At 44.6% G+C, this 27,038-nt stretch overlaps 1 protein-coding gene across 13 annotated transcripts in view; it reads right to left on the bottom strand.

The window, feature by feature from the left end:
- Nucleotides 1-27,038, bottom strand: part of CADPS (calcium dependent secretion activator) — a 349,949-nt gene that overhangs the window by 17,790 nt on the left and 305,121 nt on the right. For all 13 annotated transcript variants that reach the window (XM_075006219.1, XM_075006222.1, XM_075006221.1 and 10 more), the window contains 3 exons: nucleotides 25,781-25,864; nucleotides 17,610-17,642; nucleotides 12,036-12,143 (listed from right to left, as the gene is read on the bottom strand). In XM_075006219.1, the coding sequence (XP_074862320.1) occupies nucleotides 12,036-12,143; nucleotides 17,610-17,642; nucleotides 25,781-25,864 (225 nt within the window). The remainder of the gene's footprint in view (nucleotides 1-12,035; nucleotides 12,144-17,609; nucleotides 17,643-25,780; nucleotides 25,865-27,038) is intronic.

Here is a 27,038-nt window from a genome sequence, read left to right as displayed (position 1 = left end):
GGAGCCGGTAACCTTTCATTGAGTCCCCTTGTATAGCCTGCACATTCCAAAAGGGGTAGTTAAAGGCGGCCTAGGTATTAACTGTGAACTGGCAAAGAGTGAATGGGGAGAAAAGGATCCCCCCCAATATCGTACGTGGGGCTTCGGGCCAGAAAAGAGATATTTCTTTTCCAGCTCCTGGTGAACATTTTTGTATGCTGATCTCATAAGTGCAGGGCGAGGTTTAAAGGATTCTTGGAGAAAGAAAAGAGCTTCATATCAAGAGAAAAGAAGTGACCTCTAACGTCTGTTCTCACGTGTGCCTCTGCCCTAGGAGTAACGTGGGGGAGAGGGGAGGCTGGACTGCAGAGTGAGAAGGGAGCAGGGCATGAAGAAGCTGTTGAGCATCAGACAATCCTTTATAGTCATGCTGAGGACCCAATCCTTGTCCCAGCGCACAGCCAGAGTACAAGGAATCCTGCTCACAGGCCATGGGAGGGAGCTGCAGCCACTCTGGGATGACAGCTGCTGCCTTAGCCCTACAGCAAAGCCTTTTTCTATTGTCCTCACAGATTTGCATGAGCTTCGGTCATCAAGTCTGGGCAGCCAAAGACTCAACCGCTCTGCCTGTACTCTGATGCTTTCCAGACTTGCCTTGGAAAAGACAGAAGGGGACTCCCTGTGGTCACTGACTTTCAAAAGTGCTGGCGGGTGTTTGACTCTAGCTGTACCCCAGGCCCTGCCTCCATTCTATCCCTTCGCTCAAGGTGCCACCCCCTTCAAGGTCTCTTCCTGCCCCTGGTCTGTCTCTTCAAAATGTAAACAGTGAGGTGGCAAAATCTGCAGATGATAATAAACTGCTCAAGATAGTTAAGAACAAAGCGGACTATGAAGAGTTTCAAAAATATCTCACAGAACAACACGATGGGGCAACAAAATGGCAAATGAAATTTAATGTTGATAAATGTAAAGTAGTGCACATTGGAAAAACTAATTCCAAATGTACATACTAAATGATGGGGACTTCTTTGTCTTGGTGGTCCCTAAACAACAAGGAGGACGTCTTCATGTCACCCTCCTATTTGGGAGTCCTTTGATGGCTGATAAGCCTGATTCTGGAGCCGCACATTTTACCACAGAAGGGGCAGGGGTTGGTTCTCTTGGTGGGGCATGGGACAGTTTTTGAAGCTCTTTTCTTCTTCTCCACCTCTCCTTGCCTGCACTGTGGCAGGACCTCTCAAGTTGCACCACCCCCTCATGGATTACTGTTCTTCATTGGGGACTATCTTGGGCAAGGCTCTCCCCAGCGTTGACATGGTTGCTGCACTTTTTCGTTTGTGCTTTCAGTATGTCCTTATGTTGTGAACAAAAACAAGCCTCATACATGAGTTTCATTGACATGACCAAAGCATTTGACTCAGTCAATCATAGCGCCTTCTCAAAGATTGGCGGCCCAAAAATTCATTAGCATCTTAAGGCTGCTTCAAGACAACATGATTGCCACAGTATTGAACAACAACAGATTCCAAAGTGACCCCTTTGAGGTCAAAATGGGAGTCAAACAAGGCTGCATCATTGCCCCATCACTGTTCTGCATCTTTATTGCAATAACCCTCCACCTCATTGATAGCAAACTTCCAGATGGAGTGAAGACTGTCTACAGCATGAATGGGAAGCTTTTCAATCTCAGGAGACTGAAGGCTAAAAGCAAGACCTCCACAACCTTGATCATGGAACTCCAGTATGTGGAAGACAATATGGTTGCTGCTCTTTCTCCTGTGGCCCTTCAGACCATCTTTAGTGCCTTTGCTGAAGCATACGAGAATCTCAGCCTCACACTGAACATCAAAAAGACCAAGGTGCTCCACCAACCCTCGCCGACGGGACAATCTCATATACTTTCTATTGAAGTCAATGGAGAATAGCTGGAAAACATGGAGCACTTCCCATACCTTGGTCATCTTTCCACTAAAGCTGACATTGATGCAAAAATCCAGCATCATCGGAGCCAGACAAGCTCTGCTTTTGCCCTGAGACACAGGGTCTTTGAGAACTGCGACAAAACTCCTAGTATACTGTGCAACGGTTGTTCCAATGCTACTGTATCCATGTGAAACCTGGGCAACGTACAAGCATCACTTGAAGCTGCTTGAATAATATCATCAACACTGCCTCAGAAGAATCCTAAATATCTCTTGGGAGGATGGGCACATGAACACTAGTGCCCTGAAAGAGCTGAACATGGCCAACATTGAAGCCATTGTCATTCATCAACTATTTTGTTGGACTAGTCCATGTCGTTGGGATGTCTGACTGGCACCTCCAAAAATAGATTCTGTTTTCTGAGTTGGAGAAAGGACAGAGGAACATTAGGGGACAGCAGAAGTAATAAAAGGGCATGCTGAAGGAACACATGATGGGGACTAATTTAGCTACAAGTACTTAAGAGAGAGATCTTGGAGTCATTGTGGATGGTTTTCTGAAAACATCCACTCAATGTGCAGTAGTAAAAAAGCAAACAATATCAGGAATCATTAAAAGAAGGATAGAGAATAAGACAGAGAATATGTTACTGCCGCTATATAAATCCATGGTACTCCCATATTTTGAATACTGCCTACAGATGAAGTCACCTCAGCTTAAAAAAGATATACTGGCATTGGAAAAGGTCCAAAAAGGGCAACAAAAATGATTAGGGGTTTGGAATGGGTGCCAAAGGATATTAAAGAGAGATTAAAATGACTAGGACTGTTCACCTGAGAAAAGAGGAGACTAATGGGGGATATCATAGAGGTCTATAAAATCCTGATTGGTGTGGGAAAAGTGAATAAGGAAAAGTTATTTACTTGTTCCCATAACGTAAGAAGTAGGGGTCACCAAATGAAATTATTAGGTAGCAGGTTTAAAAAGGAAAGAAGAAGTTTTGATTCACATGGCGCACGGTAGGCCTGTAGAACTCCTGGCCAGAGGATGCTGGGATCATCAGAACTTTAAGAGAGTTCAAAAATGACTGGATAAATCCATGGAGGATAGTTCCATCAATGACTGTTAGCCAGGATGGGTAAGAATGGTTCCTTAGCTTCTGTTTGTCAGAGGCTGGCAATGGATGACAGGAGAGGGATCACTTGAGGACTACCTATTCTGTTCACACCTTCTGAAGCATTGGCCTCCATCAGAAGAAGGGATACTGGGCTAGGTGGACCTTTGATTGGACCCAGGATGGTTGTTCTTATGCTCATTTTGCCAATGACTTATCTACAAAATATCAAATTCCAACACTAAAATATTTTCCCATCTGACTGACTATTTGGTGTCCATGAGAGCTACTGACTACAAACTTATAGACACAGAGGGTCAGAAGGGAAGTCCTGCCTTCTTCTCTGAGACCATCCAAGACCATCCCTGACAGTGGTTGTCCAACCTTTTCTTAAAAAGATCTCCAGTCATGGGGTGTCCAGAAGCTCCTTATCTCAGAGCTTAACTACTCTTAGAATCAGAAAGTTTTTGCCTAATATCAAACCTAAATCTCCCTTGCTGCAAATTAAGGCCATTAATTCTTGTCCTAGCATAAGCAGACATAGAGAATAATTAATTGCTATTATAACAGCCTTTAACATATTTGAAGGCTTATCAGAGTTCTGTTCATTCTTCTTTTCTCAAGTCTAGACATGTCCAATTGTTTTAACCTGTCCTCATAGGTCAGATTTTCTAAGCCTTTGATCATTTTTATTGCTTTCATCTGGACTGTCTTGAATTTGTCCATGTCTTCACTAAAGTTTGGTGCCCAGAACTGAACACAGCTCTCCAGATGAACTTTACCAGTGCTGAACAGAGCGGGACAATTACCTCCCTTGTCTTACATATAACACCCCTGCTATCTTCACACTCAAGCTTTGGCCTAGTCCGGCTTTTCTCATGCTCTCAGAATTTCAGTGGACCTCAGTGGAGCTGTTGGGGTCCCAAGAAATGTAAGACTGGATCCTTAGTTTCTCACTCCAGAATAACCATCAACTGGGAGCTCAGGTAAGCAGATCAGGCAAGACGACCTCAGTGTGCTAAGGGCCAGATTTTCAAAGGTATTTTGAAGCTGCAGACAGGTGCTCTTGACAATTCAGGTAGGCATCTCAATTGGCCAATCACCTATTCTCATTCAGTTGCCCCTAGCAAGGTACCAAGACACTTTTGAAAGTCTCACTCTCTGTGTAACTTTAATAACCTGGCACTACATAATTTGTATATATAGCACATTGACACATATGTACATATCCAACAACCTACATTGGTTAAGCAGGAACGACTATGCTGTGAAGCTAACTGACCTCTCATTTCAGAATTTAGGACAATTTGTCTTCTGTAATGCAATCTGACAATATTCCTTCCACAAAATGTAGTTTGGTTATTTTTTAATGGCAACATAAAGAATCTGTTGCTTAAAGTCTGCCGTAAGAAGAATATTCAACAACACTAAAAAGCACTATGCAGATCATGTTAGCAAGACTATGCTGACCTTAAAGTAACAGAGCAATCAGTTTGACTTCTTAGAATGATTAATGGAACGATCTCCTCTGGAAGAGAAAACAAATTAACTGCCTTCACCAAATGTCTCCTGAATGAAAAGCTGTTCTGATAAAGACATTTAGAAGTAAAAACTCTTACACGCATGTAAAAGCCAGTGACAGATCTAGGACTTATTTTATTAAGAGTCTCCCTACAATAAATTAAATGAACTCTACTTAAATGAATACTTCATGAATGACTAAATCTTGTTAATGGAATGCATTTGCTAGATAAGTCCCTTTTCCAGAACAAGTCGTCACTACCTGGGGCAGCTTGTGGGCAGGAACAGAAAGAAAATAGGTCCTCTCTTCTCTTTTGCCTTGATTAATATGCCTATTAAATACTTATTTTTTTAAAACATGCTTTGTAAATGAACTCCATGAGATGAAGGGGTCGGCTATGAAATAGCATGCCCTTGCATGTATGTTTGACAACTGCCTTTTCATTTGCTTAACCCCCTCTTGCATTAATAAAGAAGAATATACAATGCTTTCCCTTTGCAAATGTAGCAATAACTGTACATGGACAATATTCTCCAACACAATGGATGTTAAGGTTTTTACTCGAATGTCATGAAGCACAGAACTTGCAATCTGACCCTCCTGTCTTTGAATAAAAAAATCAATTGACATGACTTCAACTGATTCAAACATTATGCCTTAACTGAAAAAAAACCCAAAACAAAAAAAAGCAAGGGCCATTGAGGGTTGCGTTAGAAGTAACTCTTTTTAAATACCTGTTTAAAAATGCTGTATTTCCCAAGGCCAATCTGCTTTATTTTCTTCTCTTTGAGATTAACTCTGTTTTAGACAAAAGCAGCTGAAGTTAAAAAAACAAAACAGCACAGTGAGGCTGTCTCAGAATGGAAGTAGAGAACTGGTGCCCCAGTGAGCAGTCTTGCTGTGTGCGAAGAAAAGTAGCTGTTACCTAAGGTTCAGCCAGCCAGCTGCATTAGCTTCTTCTATAGCTGTCAATATCACCTTTGCTATGTTCCACATATTTGGGAAATATACAAAGTGCTGATGCAGGAGGGTATTTGCGCATGTGCGTAACATTAAACAAGAGTAATCCAACAGAAGCCAGTGCTAACTGCTGAACTGGGGTCCCAGTAACTTGTGCCAAGGGTTCTGTGATTCCAATGAGCATTGACTTGATAACTTTCCATTCACGGATCAATTAATACTGTATTTCAGGGCTCTGGGGCTGGAAGTGCCAGCACCTGCTGCTTCCCTGGGTCTCCGGGGGCAGGAGTGCCAGCAGCCGGCGCTTCCCCGGGGTTCCAGGGTGGAGTGCAGGCAGCCACCACTCTGCTGGAGCTCTGGGGCTGTATAATTGCACCGTGAAAAAAAAAGAGTAAAAGAAATACGGGACCAATTCCTGTCTCGTGCACTCTCAGAGCTCTCCAGAGCTGTGCTCCAGCTGGACTCGTGGGTATGGCAGTCTGTCCTTGTTGCCATATCTAAGAGGGATGCATCACACAAAGCACTTTGCCTGTGGGTAAGCCTGACCCCGTATCAGACATGGCGCAGCTTAGATGCAGGGAGCTGAGCTGACTTGCATAAGGCCACACGAGGACTAAGTGGCAAGGCTGGAAATAGGATCCAGGTTTCTCAATCCTCATTTTTGGCCCCTATCCACTGTAGGGATGTGGGGGAGGCAGTGCCTTTCGTGCTCTTCCAACAGGAAGTGCTGTGGGATCTTCCTGGAAGGGTGAAGGGACCAAGTGCCTGCTCTTGGAGACCTATGTCAGAGCCTCCAAATGCAGGTGCCGGCTACTGGGGGGACTGTCCCATAAAGACTGGACTTCTCTGCTACAATCAGCTGTGGGAGAGAACAGCCCTCAGCACTGCCTTAATTTGCCTTCTCTTGCTGGGCTTCCTCATCTACATTCCTCAAACCCACTGATTTCGATTTGGCTCCATGTGTCAACATAAAAAAAAACACCCTCCTTTTTCTTGCAAATACAAAGAGCTTTCATGACGGTATTTCAAACCATTCTTAACAACCAATAACCAAGGCTGTTACTGTCTGTTCCTACAGTTAGGAAGCAGCTGAATACCTAGTGTGACAGTGAAATGGTAAGTCAAGGCTTCTGCAGACGTATACAGCAGCTAGCACTGTAACTAGTTCAGCAGCACCAGGACTGTATCACTACATGATTAAGTTCTTACCAGACTTTTCAGTAAGGGCAACCTTACTGATCTGATAACTGCCAAGGACAAGCCAAATACACAGAATCAATCTATGAACAGTTAATCCCCAGAAGGCAGATTAAGTGCATAATTGACCCATCTAATCCACGTATCATCTCCAGTCAAATGTTTTCTATGTCCGGTTTAAGCGGACATGAGGCCCATAAGAAAGCTATCAAAGACACAATATTACCATTGCAGTGGATTTCATCAAAGTTAGAGATGGCTTTTTAATCACTGATCTCAGAGACTGTTAGATTTAAGCAGATGAACTAGCACTAAGCACATCTGTTTTAATCCTTATCTTCTGCTCAAGTGTGTGTCTTCAAGAAGTACATGGAGGAAAAAATAAATTAATTTTTGTTTATAGCTAGCAATCTTTGGAGCTTCTCTTGATGATGTGATCTCTCATATCAAAAGCATGTTTTGGGTTTTTTTTTTCCTGTAAGATATTGAATTAATCATCAGACAGAAAAAAAAATGCCATCTGCGCTATTTACGGATTTCAGAGGTTTGCATTACTATCCTGAAATTCACAGGGGCCTTAGTTGCTTTTTCTATATTCATCAGTCTTTTGTATACTAACTACAGTCCCAGACATCAGTTTTTTGCCAGTTAGGAAAAAACAAGGCTAGTGATTATAATATCAACAGGTTCCACCCCACAGCTTTGCGTTCAGCTAGCTTCTGATTGTCTAGAAAATACATATACTACATATATGGATCTAAATCTGTAAACTATCATCATTAAAGGCACTAATTTTTGCAGACAAGTTTCCCCCGCCTCAAAGAAAATTCTGGCTGTTTAGAGGTCTGGTCCTGAAAGTTGCTGAGCACTCTAAATTGAGAGGACTCAGAACCACAGAAATGGCTTCTCTGACTGCAAGATCAGCCCCTTTCCCCCCACATCTATGGCATATCTCTCATTCAAACCAGCCTGCAGAGACAATGCTGCCAGCTACTACAGTAAATGGAGTTTGCGGCCCCTCTTTTTCAAAGCAGCGTACAATTGTTCAAACCATGTGAATACAGACATGCACCTCAAGAAAGCAGGAACGCACACCAAGAAGCTGTTCGTCCAATTCCTTTCCCACTAGTTCTCAGGACCAATGGGCCTGGTTACAATACTGTAGCTTTAAAAATATTGCATGCAGTGTAATTGTAGCCATGCTGGTCCCAGAATACTAGAGAGAGAAGGTAGCTTTTAATATCAAATAACTTTTGGTGGTGAGACAGACAGGCTTTTGCTATAGAAATCCCTTTATGTGGCTCATAAGCTTGCCTCTCTCCCAACAGGAGTTGGTCCAATAAATGATCTTGCTTCAGCCACCTTGTCTCCTTAAAAATATTATCAGTTTAGTGGGCCAGGCGAAAGTAAGAAGTCACATTAATCTACAGCAAATAAGTAGTCTTTAAAAATAAAATGATATTTAAAAATCCTAGTTAGCTCTTGATTACCAGCAGAACTTCACAATCTGTTCTTTTAATGACCCAGAGAATGCAGATATTAAAAATTAAGATGATGACTTTATTGCAGGGGGAAAAAATTGACTAATTTACCGAATAAAGGAGATTATCTTAATCCTGCTGTGAGGTTGACATTTTAATCTTCTGCAAGCACCAATATTCAACAAAGGGTGCAGTTCTGCTATGCAGGTACAGGCAGAATAAGCACCAAGAATATTACCACAAATAGCGTCAGGAGCGCAGTATAAGTAATAGCATCCAGCCATTTCCACTGGTAGAAGGTAAACATGATGAATAAATGGAAATACCAGTGTGTCTAACCCTGCCAGGACCTTCTAAAAACAAATACAACATAGACCAAATTATTGGCTTGATCTTGTACTAGTCAAGTCAATGGGGCTACCTGTACACTAGAGAGTTCTGTAGACACAGAATGCATTTTGTCGACAAAAAAGCTGTGTAGATGCTCTGGGGGCGGGGTTTTTTTCTCAATAGAGCAGATCAAAATATCAATCCGCTTTTATGTATAGACGTGATCTGTTGACAGAAGTTCTGTCAGAACATCTCTTCTGTAACAGTAACTTCTGTAGATGGATGCTTCTAGTGTAGACATAGCCTGGGAGTTTTCCCAATGACTAGCATGGGAAGAGGACCCATACCTATTTCTTTCTTGACAACCCTGCAACCTCAGTCAGATGGATCGGGTTATGCACAGGTGACAGGAAAGATTTTGGCCTGATGACTACATATGGCAAGAGAATTAACATGATGCACTAAAAATTGCAGGGCCAGATTCTCAAGTGGGGTAAATCAGTATGGCTGCATTAAGGTAAATGGAGTGATGCTGAATTGTCCCAACTGAGGCTCTAGCATGCAAAATGTTAATTGATGTCTCTGTCCAGATTTCAAATTCTGATCTGGCTCTGGCTTCACTCACTCCTGTGCACCTCTAGACTGCAAAAGTATCACTCCTAAGATAGACTGATGCCAACGAGAGCAGAATCAGCCAAGATACATATATATTTAAAAAGCTATTTCTATTCTATAAATGTTAGCATTTATTCTTCATTATCTAGCTACTGGAGCCACAAAATTCCCTTGAAAAGTGTGACAGTTTTACACAAATCTGCTACTGGCATTAACAAAAAAGATAAATTAAACTAGTTGGCTACAATGTTTAACAACAGGAAATTAAGGGCTAAATACAGTACTAATAGTCTACTTTGTATATGCAACCGGTATACTTTATTGCTCATAGTTCAGAACAATGCAGTCTGCTTTGGCTGCACGGACATAACTGACAGTAAGATGTATGTATGTAAAAACATAACACATGGGTGTGATGCTGAGCCCATTAAAATCTTTTCCAGGAGCAGGGTTAAGTACATTTAGGAAAACTGACAGAATCACTGCAAAATGTCCAAAACTTGAAGCTGCACTGCTGGAGTGCAGAAAACAAATGTGTAGAATTCTATTACAGATACTGCAACAAGCATTTTCTAGGTGATGGAGATTTCTGTGAATTAATGTTGAAGGGTCCCACCCTGAGAACCTTCGGTATGGGGAACTATGGTAGCTATCACATTGCAGTCACCACTGTGCCCGGTATCAAAGGTGTGCAGGAGTGGGCTGCAATTTAATTGCTCTGCTGCTACCAGTTCAGCCAGCCCCTTCTCCTTTATCTTAAAGCTGAACTTGGGCAAAACACACTTCTGTCGCAAACAACTTTACAATAATGATAGTGGCCTATTCAAAACACTGTTTTAAGTCATTAAGATGGTTATCATTGACGGTCTAGGAATCAGTGCTTTCTAACCCTGTACATCTAAATGAAGGATCCAGTTCTGTGCACCTTACTCATGTGGGGAGATACATTTGAGTGAGACACGGAGGAATGAGGTCAGCAGCTTTTGGTCCCAGAATTGAATTATTAACACATCAGAGCAAAATGTTACTTGCTCTTCCACAACACCATCAATGGTTGTACAGAGTTATATGTAAAAACCTATGTGTAAAAGTAAATATTACAGCAATTATTGCTATTAATAAAATCTTTTCATGTTTATCTGCCTAACAGCTTAGGAAAAGTACAGGTTATGAAAGAAGTGTGCCTGTGCGTGTGTGTGTGAATTCTGTATTTTTGCATTCTATCAGGTTATTCTTATTTTTATTGCTTGTTTAAAAAAAAAGATCTTATGAACCTAAGTATGATTGGATCAAACACACACTCATGTCAATTACAGGCTTTTAGAGTTCGAGCTAATGACACAGAGTTCTAAAAAACACACACAATTGCCAGTCTTAAGAAACTGATCAAAAGAAAAGCAACTAAGGCATTGAAAAGAACAACCCAGGTGAGCTCTTAAAATTAACAGCTGATGGAATAAAATTCAACAGAGATGGGCAATGCACTAGCGGACCTGCTGCAAAATGGAAATGACTGTCTCTGTTTCTCAATGCTCCCTATATGGGTGATTTATATCTGCCATTCTCTGCTTTAAAGTCACTGCCGAGTGTGCATGCATAGAGCATCGAGGAGTCACTAGTGTGCTTTATGCATGAATGAGGCATTCTCAGTGGATATGGGTCATGCTAGTAGATGTACACAGGAAGATTATTTGACTCTAATTCATGCCACTTGATATAATGTGATAAAACATTTGACATGAGAGATAAGTTCCATTTTAATCTGATAGAAGATCAGTGAAAGAAAGAGTGGGAATTATAAAGTAAGAAGAGACTTCTGAGGGAAAGGTAATGTGAAGAAAGAAGGATATCAAGTAAAGAAGGCTTTTGATTTGGGGAGGGGAAAAGCCTTCCCTACACACTGTGGAAGCAAACAAGTAAGTAAACAAAGCATATAAAGTTATTGAAATTCTAGAGCCAGAAGACTGAAAAATGATATTGCTGAAAGGGTGAGAGAAAAGAAAGTATGAATGTAAGCTGGTTCACGCAGGCACAAAAATCAATATATAAACAAAGATCCTGTAAGTGACTGAAACACTAATGTTAAGTGCTTGCCATAAACACAAAACCTTCACCAAACAATAGCTACACGGACGGAAAGTGTGTCACACAGCAAAAGCAAGAGAGAGAGAGAGAGAGAGAGAGAGAGAGAGAGAGTGAGGTACATCAGTTAACATGTATTCGTATTTAAAATAAATGGAGGCTGTTTGGCATCAAGGTCAATGTTCTCTTTTACATGTTAATTAATTAACTGGGGAGGGATGGGGAGAGGGAATAAAACTACTAAAAATCTGTGTCACTGTGACTTGAACAACCATTCCATTTTGCCTTAGGAGACTATATTATAACTTTTACACCCGGTGCTAAACACCACAACATAAGAAAATACTGATTTTATTAACTACCTTCTGGGCATTTCTTAAAATAAATATATATACAGCCCAGGGAGTTCTTTTCCAAGTTTTGAGTGCTGGACAGTCAGAAACATTTATCTAACATACCAAAGAGATGGTCCCTGACTAGGACATCTGCTGCAAAATTGGCCCAGATTTTAATGATAAGAACAATGACCAAGATGTTCCTTGTATAGGAAGATTTCTCACAAACTTAACACAGTAAGTGCTAGCTTAAAAGATGCTGTTATCTTACAAACCACACACAAAAGACCAGGGCACAGTAGATCAGAGTGTAGAGTTAGAGCAGGCAGACAGCAGATAAGAGCCTCAGTCAGAGGGAAAGGAAAGATTTTTTGTTTTGTTTTGTAATCTATAACCAATCAATAGTCTCAAAATGTGACTTATCCTCCTGTCTTATTTTGTCACATTTTGGGAGCGTCTCCTGCTTGGTTTCCAAGGAGGAGAAGGCATTTACTTACATCAAATAACCTTTCTATATACATCTCCTCATTGACCTTATCACGCAAGACATCCTGAGAGTGGCGAACAAATGTCACATAGGCATCAGCAACATCCATTCCCGGCTTCTGTATGGGAGAAAAGAAGAGAGAGAAAGAGAAACATAAACATCTTCATATCAGGCAGCTCCTTTAAGTAGTCCTGTTGCTGTGGCTCTGCTCCTCAAGCTCCCTTTTGTCCTTAAACTCTCCCGGTTGGAACCTACAGTATACATGGGTGTCAGACATTGAGACCACGGCTGGCTGCTTTGTCTGCCGCAAAGCCAACAAGCCACTCTGCCTATGCAGCTTGTGCAGCACAAGATCATGTAAACACACTTTCTCTCTTGCTTTTTTTGCCTAGAGGGAAGCCACTCGGATGAATAAAGCCTGTCCTTGACACACTGATGCCAGGAAGTTCTCGTGCTTGTTTGGTATTGTTGACCTAATTAGTGAAACAACAAATCACACTGTGGTTTTTCAGTGTCACCTTCTATCTATGCAAACCCTCTATTATATGATGTTAGAAAGCTAACACCCAGCGCTAGTCTCTTGTTTCTTTTGCTATGGTGTGAGGATGTGTACAGTAAGCAATGAACTTGGTATTATTCACACCAAAATTGCATTTCTTCTTTGTTTTGAACCTAGACTTTAGCTTGAACATAAACTCATATTTTAAAATACACTAGTTAAAACATAAATCAGTTGGTTTCCCAGGGTTACATTTCTAGGGCACTTATAACTATAGTTATGTCTGTTACACATCTTCATATATATCCATTCGTATTAAACCTTAACCTATACGTCCACTGGATTTGGGAAAGGCAGTGATACTTCTGATATTTTATGTAAAGGAGGGGGTAACTGAAGTAGACGGACAGGGAGAACTATACTGAAAAACCCTTCGAGTTCACACTGCCTGGTATGTTGAAATCAATCTGATCTCAAAGGAAACCCATTAAAATACTGTAACGTGAGTCATTATGAGACCTGCCACGGAACCTTAAATTTCCATGGCACATTGTAAGTTGGTTAATAACGAGTGTCATTAGTTTTCATTACTGTGATTTACCTCAGATCACAAAGTATCGGTTCTCTCTGAGATGTGATTGTCAGCCACTGTAAATTGAAGTTAGTTAACACTTCGGTGTAATTTCCAGGGTGAAAATGAGGACCGTTTGGAAAGCAGTAGGAAGGTAGGTTTTTAATACAAAGCAAACAATTATCAAGCAAAGGGCCAATGCTTGGCCCTTGGGATGCCAGTAAGATTTCTTAACACCTACTGAAACAATGACAAGGTATTAATTTGAAAACCAATGAAGACAACACAAATGCGGCAGTAGTCAAGTGTTTGAAGTAATGTTCCACATGCTGATTGTGCCCGTTTCATGATGGCACTAAAAGAGTTGCAATTTTTTTGCTACAAAACAAGTTTCTGAAATTAGATGGAAGTGATGGCTTATCTGCTCAATTCATCTTCTCTTTGCCTGAGAGAAAGGAGTCATAATCGAATGCAGCTTTCTCTGCATTTCACTTACTGATACTGTGGCTCAGTTATTGTAACTGGACATGGCTTTTGCTTTCACTGGTGAAAAGGAAGGCTACCTCCATCTAAGTGAATGGAGTTACAACAGTATTAAACCTGTGTAGAATCTGGCCCGTATTAACTAACTGATGAACTGCAGGCTTCAGGAAACATTATGATACAGGCTGCACTTCTCTAGTCCAGCAACCTTAGGATCTGACTGGTGCCAGACAAGACAATTTGCCAGACACATGGGAAGTCAATATTGTCTAGCACATTACCAACACTTCCACTGCTTACTGGGCTCTTAGAAGACACTGGCCATGTCTACACGTGCCCCATACTTCGAAATGGCCACGCAAATGGCCATTTCGAAGTTTACTAATGAAGCGCTGAAATGCATATTCAGCACTTCATTAGCATGCGGGCAGCCGCGGCACTTCGAAATTGACGCGCCTCGCCCCTGCGCGGCTCGTCCAGACGGGGCTCCTTTTCGAAAGGACCCCGCCTACTTCCAAGTCCCCTTATTCCCATCAGCTCATGGGACTAAGGGGACTTCGAAGTAGGCGGGGTCCTTTCGAAAAGGAGCCCCGTCTGGATGAGACGCGCGGCGGCGAGGTGCGTCAATTTCGAAGTGCTGCGGCCGCCCACATGCTAATGAAGCGCTGAATATGCATTTCAGCGCTTCATTAGTAAACTTCGAAATGGCCATTTGCGTGGCCATTTCGAAGTTTGGGGCACGTGTAGACGTAGCCATTGAGGGGTAAATTACAGCTAAATAACAGCACATAACACTGAGAACTGAGACTGGTGGCTGCAAACAAACTTTATGGGACCAAGGTAAACTTGGCCACACCCACGATAAGTGGTCACCCGCTAACTAAACCATGCCAGATTACGGATACTGCTGGATGAGAGAGTACCAGAGTAGAGAGATTCAACCTGTATATGTGGCAGGCTATAGTCACTGAGAACTCTTCTCAAAAAAGCAGACTTTCTATCAATTAGATGTTTTTTCTTTGATATTTTCATTCATTTATGGTATTATTTCGTTTCACAAAAAGTACATATCAGCTAAACATGTACAGATAAGGGTTATTTTGCCTCCTGAATAGCTCAGTCCTCTCCAGATGATGCTGGATTTGCTATATAAACACATAAAATGTGCATTAATGAAAATGTTGTAAGAGGTAATGTAGCTCTGATATTGCTTTCCCATTCTCTGCTTCCACCATGTATCTGGGCTGTTTGAACTCTTCAAGGAACATTTTGCCTCTTAATTTTCTGATCCGGAAAGAGAAAGACTCTTCAAAGCTCATCTGGAATCCAGACCCATCTCTCTGTAGACAAATCTTAACTGGACCAGTGGGTGCAGGAATTCAGAATTAGAACTCTGGGGACTGCGTGACCTGATGGACTGGTAACAATTGGTTTGGGTCAAAAAAGGTGTAATATTTAGTGATTGGTTATAAAACAAGCAAAACAGAGGCCAAGTAACTGGGTATAGCCATGGAATATGTGGTCACATGTGTCTGAGCGTACTGGTGAATGAGTGTGTGAGTGGACCAGCTGATGGTGGGGTGTTGAGGTTTTATTAGAACGAGGTTGGAGTGACCTGCTCACATAGGACAAGCCATGAACATTGTACAAGTCACCCCAAGGAATTCATTTATTTTGCACAGGCCCATTTGTTACAGGACAAAAGTACCTGGGGAGTGTTTAAAAGAGGTATGTTCTGTTTGACTGGGACTCTTTCCTTGGAACCTGACACCTTGACATGTTGTAGTCCCTGGCTGTCCGGCTGTGCCAGGCTCCACGGGAAGCTAAGACCCCCCAAACAGCTTTTCTGTATCTGAAGTCATATCAGCTAAAATCACCAAATGTGCCTCAGTGGCTTTGAAGCCTAGACTTTTCTTAAGGTCAGATATCACAAGTTCTTCCACGTGCTAGGGATGTTTAATTGGCTAACCGGTTAAATGCTAGGTTTAACTGGTTGACTGATGGGGGCAGCTGGGGAGGCCGCAGACAGGGACTGCGCTGGCTGGGCTGGAGTGCCCCACTCGGTGTGCTGGGGACTGGGGCTGCTCCAGCAGGAACGTCCCTGCCCACAGCACTGCTGGCAGTGGGGGGTGCTCCCCTGTGGCTGGAGCAGGTCCCGTCCATGGTGGCCTTGGGTGCTCCATGGGCGGAGGCACTCCAGCCTGGCCAGAACAGCCTCTGTCTGTGGTAGGGGGGTTGCTCCAGCCTGACTGGGTTAGAGTAGCCTCCTCACCCATTCTTCCCCAGCCCTGGGGCCACTGTGGACAGGGCTCTTCTGGCCCAGCTGGGACACCCCTGCCTGCAGCAGCCCTGTGGGGCTACAGCAATGCCCTGCCAGAGGCAGACAGGGGGCTACTTTAGCCTGTACCAGTTAAATGGTTAACCTTTAACTTCCCCACTACATACTTGTGACTACGGAGTCCCACTGGAGAGCGAAAAACTGCCCCTTCCCTGCGTTTAAGGGGCCAACTTTTGTCCCTCCAGGGCCATGAGATATCAGACTATAAAGTCATGACATTTTTACTCAGAGAAAAGCTCCTGCTCTGGACTGAATCCTGACCATGCAGGACCCATGGCAGGTGTACTCTGGGAGGAAAAGTCCACATTTGAGGTAAGCAGGTGAAAACACTACCCTGGGGTTATCTTCACGTTGAGCTGGGGATGCTTTACTCAGACTAGCTCTGACTCAGCTAGAGCACTCAAACTAGAAAGCAGCTCCAGCGGTACGAGAGGCGGGGTGGGAGGGGGTGTTAGCCATGCCCACCAGCCTCTAAGTACATCCTTGGGCTCATTTGCCAGAGTGACATTCTGTTTGTAGTGCACTAGCTCAGTCCATGCCAGAGCTGGGATGTCTCCTAGAGCTGGGAACGCTCTGTGGGGACAGACACTCCGCCAGGATGACTTTTTAGAAGTAGCTGTTTGAAGACTGAAGAGGCTGAGGGCTGGGATGGTAGGGTAAATTCCTGGGGCTATCAGTGGCCACGTCAGAAGCCCATAATACATTTATCTCATTGCTGTGCAGTTTGTTGCAGAGATATCACCTAGCATCACACACACTATTGTAACCCTAGCTAGCTCACCAGGCATGTTTTCAAGGCCACAGGTGTATCTGATTGACTTCAGAGGCATTATTCTCCATTTTCATTGGTGTGGCACCTGTGCAGTTAAGTCTACTCATTTTTATTTGTAAATACACAGCACAAAATCTGTCTCTAAATGTAACCTTGTTTATCAGTCATCAAACTCCAACTAGCATTTATGAACTGCACTTACACTCAATTTAAATGTAAATTTCTGGCAACATAAGTGCTTTATCTAGGACCTTGAAGGGCTCTTTTCCTTATGTGTCAAGCTCTAATGAGAGGAGCCACTGTACAATTTTTTTACTCAACTGCAAACATGAGCAAATGGGTTATTTTTTATTTTTAACCAACACTGTTTCCCATACACAAATTGTTAACTTACCACCAGTTCCCTAAGCTTTAAATGAAAAGTATTTTCTGAAAAAGTAAAATATGCCAGCAATTAGAAGAATAAAAATAAAGCAGACAAGCGAGTGCATTGGATATCTTTTGGCTCAATTCTAACATGTTCTGGACTTTTCTCTCTAAAATTACACTCCATTTAAACAGATAGGCAAGTTCTAATGAAAAATATTTTAAGACAAAAATTGCCAAATGTGCCATAACTAATTTTTTGCAGTCACCCAAGTCCCTTGTGTAGATATGGTGCCTATTTGATAACCATGTGAAGTCCACTGGTTACATATCCCTGCCTAGTGGCATGTATCCATAAGATCAATGTTTAGTACTGCCACCAGCTACTGCAGGTACCCCTTTCAGCTCCAGTGTTAGCCTCCTATACTCATCACACTGAAAGTCCTGGCTTCAACAGCAGCTAATAACCCACTCAGAGGCTTTGTTCTCTGTGCAATGTAACCAAAACACAATGCAAATTATTGAGACAGAAGGCAATGTTTAAATTGTGCTTACAGGGACATCCACGTATTTGGAAGCCGCCTTCACCTGGAAAGGAACACAAACAACTTGACTTTAGAGTAATATTGACGTGTAATACATCTGGTGATAGTTGAAGGTAACATTAGTACAACTTGGCGCTGATTGAAAAAAGACATTGACATGATATATTTCCTGTTTCCATGCATAAGAAATGGTGGGTTTTTTACAACCTCAGAGAGGTGGCTTTACTGTCGCTAAGGCACAAATTGCAGCAGATGATGGCGTGGGAGTTCTCCCTGTCCTTTTTCTCCATGAGCAGGGGGAGGTACAGGGATTCTGAAAAAGGCCAACAGAAATATATACATGCTTCACTATTTCTCTGGGGGCTTGCTGCTGCCAGTGCACAAGGCCTCCTTCTTAACTCTCAGGCCACGTGAGTCAGAATGTAATGTATATTGCTCACGTATCTCTTATTCCGGATAACCTCAGCTGTACATTGCCTAGGGAACTGAGCAGCTGGTACCCCTACACACGGAGTGAAGCGGGGGGCTGAGCTGAGGTGCATAAAGGACTCTTGGAGGCTGGCCAGCTAATGTGATGGGAAGGAGGACAGGGGGACGTATTTTTCTGAACAGCCCTTTGGAGCGAACGGGCTTTGCAGTGGAATCAATGCAAACCTAGTACCAAAAGTTTTGACCACAGCACGACAGCTTGGTTCCAGCTCAAAGTGAACAATTATCCACATCCCAAGGAAATCCAGGACCACTGGAGCCCTTGCTGGCAGTTCCTGCACAATCTACCACGGCATCCACATACTCTCAGTCTAATACAGCAAGAAGGCATGTGGCTGAGGAGGCTCAGGCAGCTTGGACTGTTACTGCCCTCTGTGCACAGAGTTCAGGGCTGCCAGGCTGGGACTAAGCTTGCTCAAAAATTTGTTACATTTATACAGAAGTTTAGTGAAAAATGAGTGGCAGAAAATGGCAAACGTGATCCACAAATAACTTCAGTTTGTGCAACTCCCGTTTCAGCAGCTTCTGCCTTTCTCTCCCAGCGGGTCCCGACTTTGAAGAGGACGACGGGGCAAGTCTATGGGTTGCTGAGCTTGTGTAATCTGGAGACAGTCCTAAAAGAAGCTTTGACGATGGGGCATTCAACAGTCCAGTTGACAGTATTTTTATGTTCTTCTTTTCAAAGCTCACATTTAAGGATCGTATTGATGATCTGGAGGCTGGGGTACGTTTACAGACCTTTGGCAATTACAAGATCCAAAAAGCATTTGCAACTTTTCTGCTGCCCGTCATAAAACATCACACATAAGTCTGTATGTCAGCCATAGCAGGCTCACAGGAGCTCCAGGAGTTTCAGCTTTGATTTTTCAAACTAAGCCACTCTGAGCTAGATGGAGAGTGACTCTCTTATAACACTACCATAATGTACCCCTCTGGAAGGCTCACAGCTGAAATCTTCTGCTTTTAATTAGGACAAGCACAGCTCTCCGTCCTTATTTGGGTATAAAAGCTCACCTGCTTTTACATATTTCTAAAGCAACCCTTAAAACAGCTTAAATATAACCTGCACACAGTTGCATCTTGGGATGAATAAATTTAGTGTCCTGAATGAGGGGCTGACTGTATGTGTGAGACAGAATGCGTGAGTGGGTGGATGTATTTGTATGGAGTGTGTGAGGTGTGTGTGAATAATTAAGCAAAATGAGGCGATGCAAGGGACCAGAGGGGTGGTGACTACTGAGGATAACATTTCAGGCAGTTCCAGCTCTGAGACCCACCCCCAAAACTGAGGTCAAAGAACAGGGGAAGCCATCTTCTACTCCTGAATGCTTTAAGAACCTTATCCCTGGATCCAGAACTAGATGGACACTATGCTATGGACACAAAAAGCCAGCCCACTGGGGCTCACAAGGGTCACATTTTAGAGACTGAGAAGGGCAAGTGAAACAGCTTTAGCTGTACCATCAGTCAGGAATTACTGAGCGAGGTCCTCTGGCCTGCAGCACACAGGAGGCTCAGAACAGATGTGCATAATGATTCCTTCTGGCCTTCAGGACTAAAACTCTGAAAAATAAATGCCAGACATGACAAGATGCAGCAAAAATAAATGTTTCGGGCTCTCTGTGGCATTGAGATGGCCCATCCCACTTTGCAGTCTTCAGAGTTTTCCTCCTCACATGCCCGGCAGAGGAAGGCAGTGCAACGCCCCGCACTGGACAGGCAGTCAGTCCAGGAGTTAGCTCTCATTTTGCTGGCGGAACGAAAGATTTCCCACTGATGTGGACGGAGGAAGGATCCGACAGGTGGCGATCAGCCTGAGGTCACACAGGACATGTCTAAACAGCCTATGGACAGTGAGCCTCTAGCCCGGGTGTCATGAATGAATGCAAGAAAAGGGTTAACCCTTACAGTGACAACTCTCTGCAGGAGGCAGCCAGGTAAGCTAGTGGGAGGAAGAGAAACTTTTTTACACTGAGAACAATTGCAGTCTGAGGGGTCTTTGTCTGTGTGGCTGCAGAAGAGACAAAGAGAGATGATTGCTCCTAAGCAGCTGGAATGAATCCAGTAAATCTCTTGGCCATCTCAAAATCAGCCATAGATACGAAAGTAGAAAACAAATTTTTAGTTAGATGTGATCAGGTTATGGTTACTTTATATGGTGACTGTACAGGTGTGGACCTTTTTTCAGTTGTTCTGGTTAATGATTGGATTCTTTCTCCTGTACTCTGTACCGTCTAAACACAGGGAGACATCCTAAGTGTGTCTTCCTGGGTTAAAGGTTTTTTTCTGTTTTTGTTTTTGTCATTTGGGTGGTGGCCGCTATCTTCCAGGGTCAGGGAATCTGTGAACTTGGAAAGTTTTTTAAACAGAGCCTTACAGGCAAAAAGCAACCAGGTAGCACTTTAAAGACTAACAAAATAATGTATTAGGTGATAAGCTTTCGTGGCCCAGACCCAGTTCTTCAGATCTGGAAATATCTGAAGAAGTGGGTCTGCCTCACAAAAACTCATCACCTAACACATTATTTTGTTAGTTGTTACAGTGCTACATGACTGGTTTTTGGTTTTGTGGAGATACAGACTACCATGGCTACCTCTCTGTGACTACTCACTGCAGGTAAGGTATTTTAAAGGTTTCGTGGGACCCCACTTTCTGCACTCAGAGTGGGGAGGCAGCCCAGGTGCCAGGTCATCAGATTTGGGCTTGTGTTACAGCACTACAAATAGCAGGATAGACACTGTGGATTGATCTGGAGCACGGGGTGGGTGGGGGGTGGGACATTGGCTTCACAGCTAGAGTTGCTACATAGCTATTTTTAACACACTAGTGCTAGCCTGAGTTTGACAATGGCTCAGGGTTGCAGCCAGTGTAGACATATCCCAGGTGGTCTCCCATGGACCAGGGAATTAAACCTGGTTCTCTTAAATCCCAGACTTGCACCTAATCATGGGTCTATCCTCCCCACGGAAAGACGCAATGAGAAAAATTCAGCCTTCGTTCCAGAATCTCCCCTCCGCCCACAAAAAACTAAGCCTCCTCCTTTCAAAAGGGAGTGAATAATGACATGTTTTTCTCTGAAGTGAAATTTGGCTACATTTAGTGACGTTTCCAAACAACCAGACGTTGTGTGAGTTCAGCTAGCCTGCAGTTTTTCTCAAATTATGTGACTTTTCCATGAGATGTCTCAGTTTACCATGAAAATTTATGAAGAACAAAGATAAGATTTTTCACACCTCTCCCCTGGGCAATGTCTGCTCTTTGTTTTTAATTAACATCATTGTAATTCTTCGCTGCTAACTGAAAGAGGCCGTCCAGATTTAACAGAACCTCAGCAGCTGCCATTGCTTATGACTCAATGGAACTTCACAGACAGACACCCATCGAATGACTGGAGATCCTGAGGAAGATTTGACTGTTAAAAAACAAAGTCTGGCCAAATTTAGAAGGGTCTTTTCATTCTGAAGTTCCTTACAATGAGGTGGCTAGTGAGAACTTGACAACAGATGCAATAATTTATCATTGAATTTCAAGGCAAGTATTGGAAATGAGGATTTCCTTCCAGGTGATAAAACTATCAGTCGGAAGGCTCACGAGTATACGTCATCTCTGAGACTGGAAAACACGTCATGGAAAGAGCTGGTAGGAGGGGGAGGGAGATTATTATTTTCTAGAATTAAAATGCTGGGACCATAGCACTTATTTTATTTGTTCACACAGGGGGGAGGGGGAGGACGACCTGGCAGGCAGCACCATGCTGCTGCAGTGAGATACAGCTTCTCTTTATATCACTGCACACGGACAACAATGCTGGAAAGGCAGGAAATTGGGCTGCTCAGCAGAGCATTTGTGGGTGCAGCACTGATGAGACGGGAACCCCCAGCGAGCACTACTTACTATTATCTAGTCCCATTGAAGTCCCTGGGGGGGGCCAGGTGGTTTTCCGACAGCAAACCGGCATCTTACCTGCCCAAGGTGATGCAGCTCAATCCTGCAGCACAGTGAGTGTTGCAATGAGCCCAGGAGGGGTTGAAAAGCTCAGTGCGGTGCAGGACTGGGCCCACAGGCTAGCAAGTATGGAAATGGCTGCGTCAGAATACTTCTGAACTCTCTGAAACCCAAGGTAGGGGGGTCTCTGCACTGGAGCAGGACTTCTGCGACTGTGCTAAGTACGTGCTTTGGTGCTGTGCCAAGTCACAGTCTAATAATTTAATGTCTGTAGGGAGATACCCATCTCACCGAGTTGGAGGGGGCCTTGGGAGGCCATTGAATCCACTCCCCTACCCTTTTGGCAAGGCCAAGTGTGATCCCTGATTTATTTGCCCCAGATTCCTAAATGGCTGCTCAAGGATTGAACTCACAACCCTGGGCTTAGCAGGCCGATGCTCAAACCAACAAAGTACCCCTTCCCCCAGCACAGGGGGCAGAAGGCTCCCTGGGGAGAGATGTACATTGCTGCTGCTCAGCACTCTGCTCAGAGCAGCCAACTCCTCCGACTTCCTTACTGATGTGCAGCCTTTGGGGGTTTCCCCCTGGTTTGCTGCTGCTGCTGCTGCTCCTGGGCCATGGCTGCCGGGGACCCACACTCAATCTGGGGGAATACCCAGGCTCCCCTGACCTCCTAGACAGACCACTCTCCTTTCCTCTTGACATACTGCAACGGGGTACTGCCCAGGCTGCTCATGCTCCTCCGCTTCCCCCCACATAGAGCTCTCCTCTCCCTCTGGCCTTCCGCCCCAGAGCTTGTGTCTGCTCAGTGCCTGGGAGATCTCCCCTGCACCTATATTCTTCCTGCCCATGGCACTGGCACTGCCAGGGCACACCAGAAGCCACCAGCTGCTTGCTGGGTCATCACATCTCAACAGGCTCTCCCTGCTCTGTCCCTCCCCCTGCACCGCCCAACTTGCTCCCCATTCTCCCCCTGCCTCAAATTCAGCCAGCCAGGGTCTGTGTTACTCCCAGGGGGTGCCAAGGAGCCCTGCGCCTCTGGCCAGTTTGCACTGCCACGTGCCATGTTTTATTCACCCGCATGGCTTGAGAACTATCCTGCCAGGGAACTACTCCTCCACATTCATTCTTTGCTGGTGCACACCGAACACGCCCAGCCTTCCCCAGAGGCCCAAGACTGCCATTTCCATTGCCCATGCTGGTATGGTCAGAGCTGCAGCCCAGCACGGTTTCAAGGGCTGTTCACTGGGTTAGGAGATCACCCCCCCAGGTGGCTGAAGCCTGATCCATGGCTACCCGACTCTTTTGTCCCAACAGAGCGCATCTCAGACATCAAGGTGCATGTGTTCCCCGTGGACTCTCGATGTGGGCTGAGAGCTGATTGTATGAGCACAGATAGGGCCCACCAGCCTGGGGCAGCTGTTCACCTTCTCCCCTCTCCCAGCTGCCAGGATAGACTGCCTCCCAGTAGGTATCCTGCGTAGAATTCCCTGGCTTAATCAAGCCGCTAGCAGTTGGTCAACCTCCGGATATCTGTCTGCCCCCACTTGCTCCTCACGATTCAGACATGGAGTGAGGGACTCCATTCACGCAGCAGCGGAAGGGAGCAGCACAAGTCAAACTGCTCAGTGTAAACAGCGTGATGTGGTGTGAGAGAGGCAGCACCCAGCAGGGAACAGCTTGGCTTTGCGGAGAAGGAAGAATTGCACATTACACTGTCTACCCAGGCTGATGCTGGCACTTCCGATGCCTGAAAAGCTGCCACCCCCACAACCTCTGCTGTTGGCACAGGAGCACACTCAGAATCTTCCCTACGATGCTCTAAGATGAAGGAAGACAGCCAGCCTCAGGCCTCTACTCCCCTAAGAAAGAGAGGAACTCCTGGTAATGAACACTACCCCTTGTTTTAACCACACTGGAGTGTTAAATGGGTTACCAATGCAGTGTGGGGCCGGGGCAGGGGGGGCAACAGGACAAGGGAACGTGGGACAAAGAACCACAAAAGACAACGAAAGGGGGATTAATCTCACAGAGTTAAACAAAAGAGACTGCAGAAGGCATGCGTGCCAGAGCATACAGGGATAATCCATCTGTGATGAACCAACTGCAAGATATTGCTGATGATCTCTTCATGTCAGGCACGACTCTACAGTCCCACCTAGGTCAGAGACGCAGAGGGTGCTGTGCTGGAGACAATGAAATGCAAGGGAGCCGTATGTGCTCTTCCTTCTAAAATTCCCAGAATTTTGAGACAGGAGAATACAAAAATCCTGGTCTCGGGGAATGTGATTGAGACGTGAAATTCATACTTCAATGATGTCATAGAGGCCTGCAGAACGAGAGCTCATACTGCTACTATTAGGTCAGGGGATGTGGTCGCCGACATACACGCAAAAGAGGTATGTATGCATCTCTCTGTGAGTAAACAGAGTGACAGAGAAATGGAGAAAAAGGCTGGGAAGGACATCAAGAGGTCATTTACTCAAAAAAATCCAGAACCCAGTTTGCAACCCAGGTGAAAAGTTTTACTGGTGCAATGGGATGCCCTTGTAAAAACTCCAGGGTCTATTTTCAGAAGACCCGTGAAAATTGGTTCTAATGTGTCTTTCCTCCATGCTTGTCCAAATAAATGCACAATAAAGCTTGTCACTGGTACATGCTAGTTGCTAACAAGACAAGATCCGTAAACTGTATTCATACAAGAATATCATTCATGTCCATTCTGAAGCCTGCAAAGCAGTTAGCATCAAAGGCTCAGCATTTAGTTGGGGAAGCAGGACTTTAACTCTGCAACGTTACTTGGAAGTGAATATGGTTTCAGAGGCTCGGGGCACTGTGCTGAAAATCGATATCTGCCATTTGTAACCCATCCTCTCTTTTTTCAGAAGCAATATTGGACTGCGCTAATTCTGAAGCTGTTATGGCTGCTCAGTACTTCTGTCCTTGGAGCTCTGGTGTTATTAGCACCAGCAGAGAGCACAGCCTGATAATTCAGCAGATCTTAACATTGTTCAGAGATAGACCACAGATTTGTTGTCCTCCAGGCACAGTCCTAATGACTCACATGACTTGCACAGGTACATTGACACGAGTGCCCCGCGGCAAGGAGAGGCTCAGTTAACAGCAGAAGTCTGCTGTACAAAATGTTAAATGAGGTGCTCCACATTTACAGACTGAGACACAGGAGTTACATACCATTTTACTTGTTTCACGACACCTGTTTGTTACCTCCCCTTGCACCTTGTTCCTGATATTTTGGACAAAATAGCACTATTTGTTATTAAGGCAAGCCATCTTATTTTGAACTAGATTGGGGTGTATGGTGCCAGCCTTCTAGATGTAAATATCCCGTGCCTAGTCCTTCTGAGGAGTGACTGTGTTTTAGCAACACCAACAACTTTGCTAAGTTCAGGTATCAGAGCGTGAATTTGGAAACACCTGCTCTAAGACGTAGCCTGAGTTTATTTCACAGCCTCTTAGCCAGGTCCCAGTTCTTGAACTCAGCCCAGTGCTCCAGGCTCTTTCTTCCTACTGTAATACAGTGTTTGAATATATTTAAACTTTATTACAGCACAACAAGCCAGTATTATCAGCTATTTACCTTAAGCTCTGTGGGAACATAGCAAAATTTACTTATTAGAAAGGGTTATTTCCCAAACAATCTATTAGAAGACCAGAATGGGTTTACTTTAAAAAATAAGAAAGCAAACAAAACACACCCCAAAGAAACAGATTTTCTCTACTCACGGTAAATGACAAGAAAGAAGAAAACAATGTCCCTTCATCGTATCGGGACAGTTTGGCTAGGACTCCTTCCAGGATGGTGACAAACTATTAAAAAGGAAAATATTTCAATCACTTTTAAACAAGAGGGAGAGATTCTGATCTGATTTATAAAGGGTTATAAATTAATGCCAGGATTAATGCAACCAACTCCATGCATACAATTACACACGTGAGAGCAGGTCCGAGCTCAGATTATCTATAATAACTGATGACTTGCACTCAGAATTCAGAATCATGTCTTGCACAGCATTTACACTGAGAATAAATGCTGCACACTTTTTTTGGCACTACACAGCTTACCTCTAATGCTATAACTCACCCAGATGATATGGGTTACCTAGTCTCCTTTCTGAGTAATGTGCAGGGTGACCCTTCCTCCGCAGGCCAAATACGGGACGGGGATGAACTAGTGTCCCGGGCAAAATGGGAGAGCTGGTCATCCTACCAGTCAGGCGGTGGCTACCCTGTGGGGATTGCCACATTACTGGAGAGGGGTGCTCCCTGGTTGTGGGGGACAGCAGCAGCTCCCGGCTTCCCTAAGCTGTGGGGATCCAGGTGGTAGCCTTGCTCCTCAGGCTCAGTCTCCCCTGAGCAACAGGGAGCCAGGTGGCAGATGTGCCTGGTGGGCTCCGGCTCCCCCAGGCAGTGCGGAGTCAGGAGCCAGGCAGTAGCCATGTTGGTCCAACTCCAGCTTCCCTGAGCCACGGGGAGATGGATCCAGGCCAGCAGTGCCAGTATGCTCCTGGCTCCCTGCAGCTTGAGAGCCACGAGCCAGGCAGCAGCCACACAACTCGGGCTCTGACTCCCCCGAGCAGCAGGGAGCTGGGAGTCAGGTGGCAGCTGCCCCACGCTCAGGCTTCGATTCCCTCAAGCAGCAGGGCGCTGGGAGCCAGGAAGTAGCCGTGCACCCCTCTCAGGCTCTGGCTCCCCCAAGCATCAGGGAGCCAGGCAGCAGCTGTGCTGCTTGGGGTCCAGCTCCCCTGAGCAGTGGGGACCAAGGAGCCAGGGGGCAGCCATGCCTGTCAGGCTCCGGCTCCCCCGAGCCATGGGGAGCAGGATCCAAGCCAGCTGTGCTGGTGATCCTCTCAGCTCCCCGCCAGGCGTGGGGAGCTGAGGACCTGGCAGAAGCCATGCTGGTCGGGCTCTGGCTCCCCACAGCTCAGGGAGCCAGGAGCCAGCAAATATGGGGCAATTCGCCCCTTTTTAGAATTAAATTGGA

This window comes from Carettochelys insculpta, chromosome 11, assembly GCF_033958435.1.
Source record: "Carettochelys insculpta isolate YL-2023 chromosome 11, ASM3395843v1, whole genome shotgun sequence".
In the NCBI taxonomy this organism is placed as follows: Eukaryota; Metazoa; Chordata; order Testudines; family Carettochelyidae; genus Carettochelys; species Carettochelys insculpta.
The sequence above is the reverse complement of the archived record's forward strand: the minus strand, read 5'-3'. Positions and strand labels throughout refer to the sequence as shown.